Here is an 8,032-nt window from a genome sequence, read left to right as displayed (position 1 = left end):
ATCAGGATGTCATATAGATAGCAGCTATGCTTGTTAAAGGTTTTAAAAGAACGAGATTCGGGAAATCACAAAAAAGATTATTTTAACAAGAAATTTTGTAAACGTGAGAAAAGGAACTTCGAGAAGAAGGAAGACAAGTCAAAGGTGAGATATTATAACTACAATGAGATGGGTCACTTTTATACCGAGTGCATAAACGGAAATGGCAAGGCACTCATCACTTCTAGCAAGAACTAGATGGAATCATTAGGATATGACAGTGAGGGAGAATGCTATGCACTTATGGATGACATTGAAGATACTACCTGCATCTGAAATATCCGGCATGTACGTACAATTGCATACATCAAACTGCCAACTGCATTATTATAAAAGTACGGTCCATATTTTTTTTTCAAGGGTCGTACTGAGAGATTGTTTATTTGAGAGCCTACTGTATGGAGCCAATGGATTCACCACTAGTTTAACACTTTACATCCCAAACCATTCAATAATTTGTTCAATGTAACATTTCTGATGACTTAAGAGCACTCTCTGTTTTAATATCTCTCTTCTAATCTCCATACGAAAAACAATTCTTGGCACCTATTACTTTCATCAGGAACTCTACACTAATGTGAGATTTCAATCTATCTTTATGCACCTTGCTTTTTGAAGCAATAAGCATTTCACCTACATAAAAAAATATATAGATATAATCACATTCATGAAGTTTGATTATGAAATATTAGATGTTGGGCAACCCCGACTTTCGGCTTATGAATCAAAACATGCTAATAAGCATGTTCAGCTTTTTTTGCCAAACTATCTGAGAACTTTGATAATGTGCGTAATGCCCATATAGGTGAAATGAAGAGCACCCGAACATCCACATAGATGAACAAGTCACCTAAGTTGGTTTGTAATTTTTAAGTTAAAAGTTGACTTATTAATTTTTATCCAAACATTTATATAGATAAAGAGTCATTAGAGGGTTGATATAGATTTAAATTTAAAACTGAATTAAATTAATTTGTGGTTCAAATATTATTTCTTATTATGTATTTGTGACATGTATGGACCATACCAAACATATCAACCCTTCACAAAAAACTAAGAACCACAACAAAGCCAACGAAAGAAAGCCTCCCAAGATAGAATAATGACATAAGGAAATCATGGTATGCCATAACAACTGGTCAAATCTTATAACAATATACTTTTTCTATTTATTAATTTCAATAGTCAAATCTAGTTTTCTTTAAAGAATACTTGTATTATATATTATTTAAAGGAAGTCATTCTAATTGAGCAGGTTTGCCAGCCTTTTTTTATAACTTACTTAAAAAAGCCATTCTAATTAAAATATATCTATTTATGTTAATTAAAGGTTCATGTGAGCTTCTTATATTTCAAATTTTTTGGTATGCTTCCAAATAGTATTTAAATGGGACAAATTAGTAATAGTGTTTTTAACGAGTCTAGTTATAGTAAAAATTTACCAACTCTCTCAATGCAAGTAAGATGAACCTAAGTTTACCTTCACTTAATGTAATGAAATAGCTATTTAGGACCAGAGTGATTAGTGACAATATATAACAAGTAACAAAAAAATTTAATCAAATAATTTATAAGGTCTTCAAGATAGTAAGCGAGTGATAGGTTTACCTTTTGTCATTTTGGATGCTTACACGATAAAAATGAAATTGTTACGAAGTAAAATACACAATCAATAGCTGAATATGTTGAGTTTAAAAGAGAAACCAATAAAAGAAGCCTTCGATTACCATGACAAAAGAAATCGTATAGATGTAGGTCTGGATTATTAAGCTCAAAGAAATAATTACTGGATGGAGCGAGATATGTTTAAAAAGATCTGATGTATGACAAGGTATGACCAAACCCAAAAAAATATAGATCAAACTTTATTATAAGCTTTATAGACACAACTCTAGAAGATTCTCAATTTATAATCATTCAATATATAAGTTATTACAATAAAGTATCTTATGAGATGAATAATAATCACTTCAAGAGTTGCATATATCTTTTTCTTTTTTTAAACATTATTTTATTAAGATTTAATAGTAAGGTTAGTTGATCTAGCATCCACAAATTCAATTGAGAGTGTGTGTCTTTGTGTGTTTAGTTATATGTGTGCATGATTATTTGTACCCCAAATTTGTTATATAATTCAATTTTTATCTTAATATGATTATGATATATGTGACATATTGTGTTTATTAATATGTATATGATGATTCGGATCCCTAAATTTGTTTTGTAATTCAATTTTTATTTTGATGTGATGACAATATATGTAATAACTTGTAATTAAGATCCATATAGATCGATGTCCGATCGGACCATAATTGATTAATTTAATTATTTTGTGTTCAAATATGTTTCATTTTATATATATGTATTATGATTAATGGTTGTTTCGATAATTTCAGGTTTAAAGTAGGATGGCTTGCACCCTAAAGCTGGTATGTAGTAATTTGGGTTGTAGTAAGTTTTTGAAAGCTAATTTAGTTCGATGTGGTTCGACAATACTCTAATCCATGCTATAAGAAATAGAGTTTTTACCAACCATCAAATCGGTCATTATAAGACAAAGATAGATCGGTATTAACGAATAATAATGGAAGCATAATGGCCTTATTATTCCTGGCCGCTATTTACTTTTTGGTCAAATTTTACGTTAACTGACCCGGACTAGTGTCACGTGTGCATGCCACATGTCAGCGCCCATCTTACATGGCTTGGCCCACGACGTGACATGTCAGTATCACGTTGGGAAGATGTACTTGCACCTCAATTTAGCACGCGAACTCCGATAGGGTATTTTGACCGCATTTCGGTCATTTTAAATTTGTTAGGACCGTCTGCCAATCGATATAGTTTGTCGGTATCAGGAGCGGCCGAATTGGTCATTATTAGTCCATAGTCGTTATTGGGTTTGACCTAATAAACACCAATATATACCGGCTAGTAGGTAAGAATACAATTATTTTTTCTTATGAATGTGGTCGATATTTTATGTTTATAGTTTGCCTAGAAATTGTTACTTTTAGTCGTTATTAATGTGATTTTAATGTCTAATGTTTTTGAACTTAATACATGACATTTCTATCAAAAACAACATATGATTTTGGATACTTTTAAAGTCATCTATAATTTTAGGGTTTACTAAGTTTTGACCATCAAGTTTTTTATTTAGGTTGATACAAAAATCTTATTGTAAACTATGAAGACTTTGCTCAAAAAGAATTAAGATCATATGATTGTCGAGGTAACATTCTTTCATATATATTAACTCAATATTTTTTATATATTAAATTTTTCATTAGTATCTATTTTGACTTAGTTTTTTGCCCCATACTTACCGTTTAAGCAATATTTATAATATTGATATGTGAAATCTCACTAACTAGTCAATATTGATTGTTTAATGCAAATTGCATACATTGAAGATGATATATATTGACACTACAAGAAAAATGCAAGCAGACAACGGTTGAAAGACAACGGTTAAAAAAAATACCGTTGTCCTAAAAAATACAACAACGGTGAAATGATTTTGAAAAAAAAACAGCTGTGTCAGCTTAAGGACAGACAATAGTTATCTATCAGTTCAAAACCTGTTGTCTTTGTTATGCCCTCCCATGGAATCAGACAACAGTGTGCAAACTAAAATGTTGTCTTAGAATACTAAGACAACACGCTAGAACTGTTATTAAATAACAACCATTTATCAGATTAAGATGATGGTTTTGCTGCTTATGTTGTGTAATTTGGACAAGTGCTTATTCTTACCCTTGTCTCATTAAAAATCAAACAACTGTGCGTTTATATCATTGTTAAAAGGAAAGGCCACAAATAATGGTGTTTTAAAGCATTATATTTATAAGATTTACACGACGGATTTATAACGCGTTGTCTAAACACCACACTTTAAAAGATACTTTTAGAGGTTGTTTTGAATTATTTATTTTTCATTCTCCCTCCTATTTTAATTTAATCTCCTGCAAAATTTTAACAACTCAGCACTTTACTTTTTTCATCTCTCAACTAATAGACAACGGTTTGAGATGTAAAAAACTTGTTAGAAACTTAAACACACAATGGTTTGGTTCTTCATGCATGTTGTCTAAACTCTAGGTAGAAGATGGTTTAATAGATTATCTATAAACTGTTGTCTCTGAGTAATGTTAAAATGAAAAAAATGAGTTGTATATATATTAAATCCCCAGAAAATTAATCCAAAAGTAGCCAACCAATGACTACCTAACAAAATATCATCCAACCAATATAGACTAGCGAAAAACCCTCAATCAAGTTGGCAAATCAGAATATTTCCTCAAGTCAACAACTAATTTCAATTGGATAATTCACAAACCAAATTACTTATGAAGATGTTATGTAAGCTTACTTATCACACCCAACAAATAATTACTTATTGCAGAATTTAACTCGTCAAAGCAAGTTCACTTATGGAATTATGATGGAAGAGATAACAACACTAGATAAAAGCAGTAATATATGTCCAGCTGGGCAAATGTTGTTGCCAAGTGGAGGCGTAAGTGCTGATGGACCTCCGACAACCCTCAGTGGCACTGGCATTGACCGAATGGCATTCTTACAGGCTAATATAACAAGAGGCAACAGAAAGTTTGTCAATGGAGCAATTGTCGGTGAAAGAAATTTATTCCAGGTAAGCAAATTGATAAAAGTTCATAAATAAGTAAAATATCAAGAGCATTTCTTGAAGAAACTTGATGAGTTGATGTTAGATGATTACTGAGTATTTTCTTCCTCACTGTGTCTTTCTAATACCCGTGTTCTTGACTTTTTCTGCAGCTAGACCAGGGTCTTTTCATTGGTAGTAAGTTCCCGTTTTTTAATTGTCACCAGCTGACTTGGACCAAATTCCTCCAGCTGAAGACAGTGGAAGAAGGTGCTGTAACCCTCCACCCCCAGTAACAAGTTGTTGGCAGAGAAGAAGTACGGTATCATATATTGAACACCTTATTCGATCAGAATTCCAACCAAAACCTTGACAAGCGACCAACTGTTTTAATTAGGCATGTCCATAAAACCAATAATGCAATCAAACAGGCTTTTCCACGAAAATGGGCAAAAACGGGAAACAATGAAATTCGGATCAATAATCACATTGGTCACTGAAAGAAAAATAAATAAACTGAACATGGTTACAAATTTAAGATTAACAGGATTTATGGCCCATCAATACTACTGTCCAATAATTAGATGACACTGAATCCAACATATAAATGCCAGACAGTCCAAACAATCAAGAAAAAGGGAGCGATAAATTAGAAAATGACAAATTCCAGTATGATAAATCATTTATAAAAATTTAAAAAAAACTGCTAACTTCATATATATTAAAACAGTAATCGTAATTAACACTGATTACTTAAAATTATCAAATTTTGGCAAATAATAATTCGAGAAATAAAAAAAGATTTACGAATAAATAAATTATAGAAGGCAGAGAGGTAACTCATGATGGGGTAATTTTCTAGACAATTTAACTTAAAAGAAGGTAATTTTTACCATCATGGGAGTTGAATCCATTCATCTTCGTCCCGCATATAACTAGCTTTTTCCTCATCAAGTTCGTCAACATTGGGAAACATTGGCAAGTGCAGCTCATTCTCAAGTTCTATTTCTACTGATCAATCATTTTCATCATCACATTGTTCATAACAGTTCTTTTCCGGTAATTTCAACACGACATACCAATGTTTTTCAAGAGGATCATCAATGTAACAAACCTTCTTAACATGTTTCCCTAGCACGAACGGATCATTTACAAAACCTAATTTGTTCAAATTAACAATTGTATATCCCAAGTCATCTACCTTAACCCCCTGGTTCATATCTACCCAACTACAACGAAATATTGGGACTCTAAATTTGTTATAGTCCAACTCCCATATACTTGTTATAACTCCATAGTAGGTCGGTGAAGTATGTTCAATATTCTTCTCCTTACCCTGTACAAGCATTGTATCTGCAACGACACAGACACCACTACACTGAACTTGTCGAGTGTCATCACGCTCCTTGGTGCTAAACGTAACACCGTTGATTCTATATCCGCTAAATGTAGGGACATTCTTGTTAGGCCCTTCAACAATCCACCTTATCTCCTCAGGTATGTTGTTATGGTCATCCAACAATTCTGATTGAATCTATTTAAAACAAATTGATAAATAACAATTATGATGTTTGCTTAAATAAACAAATAACAAATACATTTACCAGAAAAATATAAACTAGGCATATTTATGATGTTTTTATTCAAATAACAATTATACCTTTTTCTTGAACCATTTATGAAATTCTGCATTTTGCTTGTTTTTAAGCCAGACTTCATCATTTTCATGTTGTTGGTATCTTGTCATCAAAGATGCCATATGCTCGCTACGAGAAAAATCACTGTCTTTAGTATATTAATCAAAGTGCAGAAAATAATGAAATAACACACACTTAAATATCACTAACTTACTCAAAATATGGTCTAATGTTAGTTGTATTTTGGAGAAAACACAAATGTGCTAGATGTAAGTCCTTATCGCTCGGCTTTATCAATGTCGCACCAGATAGAGGTCTTGCATTCTGCTCATACTTTGCATTTTGAGACACTCCTACGGTAGATTTTTCAAAATTCACCAAACACTCCACCGCCTCTTCGGCAACGTATGCCTCAGCAATACACCCTTCGGGATGAGCCGGGTTCCGTACATATCCTTTAAACGCTTTTAGATATCTCTTGAAGGGATAAATCCAACGAAGGAATATTGGCCCACAAAGTTTAACCTCTCTCACGAGATGAACTGAGAGATGGATCATCACATCAAAGAACGAAGGGGGAAAGTGCTTTTCAAGCTGGCACAATGTTTCCACTAACTCACTCTGTATTTTTTCCAACTTGTCTACATCGATCACTTTACTGTAAATTGCCTTGAAGAAAAGGCAAAACCTAATAATTGTGCACCTGACTTATTTTTGTAATACTGATCGAATTGAGATTGGAAGCAAATGATGCAATATCGTGTGACAATCATGAGATTTCATTCCAAAGATTTTCCATGTTTACAAGATTTTTAATATTTGAACAAAATCCATCTGCCAACTTCATTTTAAGAAATGATGAGCAAACTGTTTTTTTTTCTGCATGCGTTAAGTTCCATGATGCCAACGGTACCTTTTCTTTCTTTCCAAGAGTCTTTGGTCTCAGCTCCGTTCTTATTCCCATTTCAGCCATATCAAGACGGACAAATTCCCTATCTTTTGTCTTCCCCGGAATATTTAATAAAGTTCCAAGCAGGGCTTCACATATATTTTTCTCGATGTGTATCACATCGAGAACATGCCTAACTGGAAAAAATTCCCAATACTCAAGTTGTAAGAATATTGGAACCTTTTTCCAAACAGGTCGAGGTTCACCTTTCTTCCATCGTGGTTGCCGTTGTTTCTTTCCAAATACATGGGCCCTTAAATGTTGTACTCTTTGAAAAACCTCTTCTCCGGTTAATGGAACAAGGGCGACCCCCTTCTCCACAGTGTTATCAAAAGCTAATTTCTGCCTTCTATAAGGATGATTATGGGGCAACCATCTTCGATGCCTCATAATCACCGTCTTACGGTAATTAACCAACCTAGTAGCTTTTGTTTCATCAATACAAATAAGACACGCATTATACCCTTTAATAACATTTCCTGACAAGTTCCCTAAGGCATGATAATCACTTATTGTCCATAATAAAATGCCCCTAAGCATGAAAGACTCATTCTTATAAGCGTCGTACATTTATTTCCCACGCCACAACTCTTGCAGATCTTCTATTAGTGGTTGAAGGAAGATGTCGATATCATTTCCAGGCTCAGTCGGTCCAGATATTAACAAGCAGAGCATAATGTACCTTCTCTTCATACAAAGCCATGGAGGAAGGTTATAAATTGATAACAAAACAAGCCAGCTTGAGTAATCAGTACGGTTTCCATGAAAAGGATTGAA

At 33.1% G+C, this 8,032-nt stretch overlaps 1 protein-coding gene across 1 annotated transcript; it reads right to left on the bottom strand.

Moving 5' to 3' along the window:
• Positions 1 to 5,684: 5,684 nt before the first annotated feature.
• On the bottom strand, positions 5,685 to 7,825 carry LOC141686391 (uncharacterized). Its single transcript, XM_074491430.1, has 4 exons — positions 7,220 to 7,825; positions 6,612 to 6,975; positions 6,330 to 6,454; positions 5,685 to 6,203 (listed from the first exon to the last, which is right to left on the bottom strand). The coding sequence occupies exons 1-4, from the start codon at positions 7,823 to 7,825 to the stop codon at positions 5,685 to 5,687; spliced, it is 1,614 nt and encodes a 537-aa protein (XP_074347531.1).
• Between the last annotated feature and the right edge of the window lie 207 nt (positions 7,826 to 8,032).

The sequence above is a fragment of the Apium graveolens genome, chromosome 9, assembly GCF_009905375.1.
Source record: "Apium graveolens cultivar Ventura chromosome 9, ASM990537v1, whole genome shotgun sequence".
In the NCBI taxonomy this organism is placed as follows: domain Eukaryota; kingdom Viridiplantae; phylum Streptophyta; class Magnoliopsida; order Apiales; family Apiaceae; genus Apium; species Apium graveolens.
This window is presented reverse-complemented; position numbering and strand designations above follow the sequence as displayed.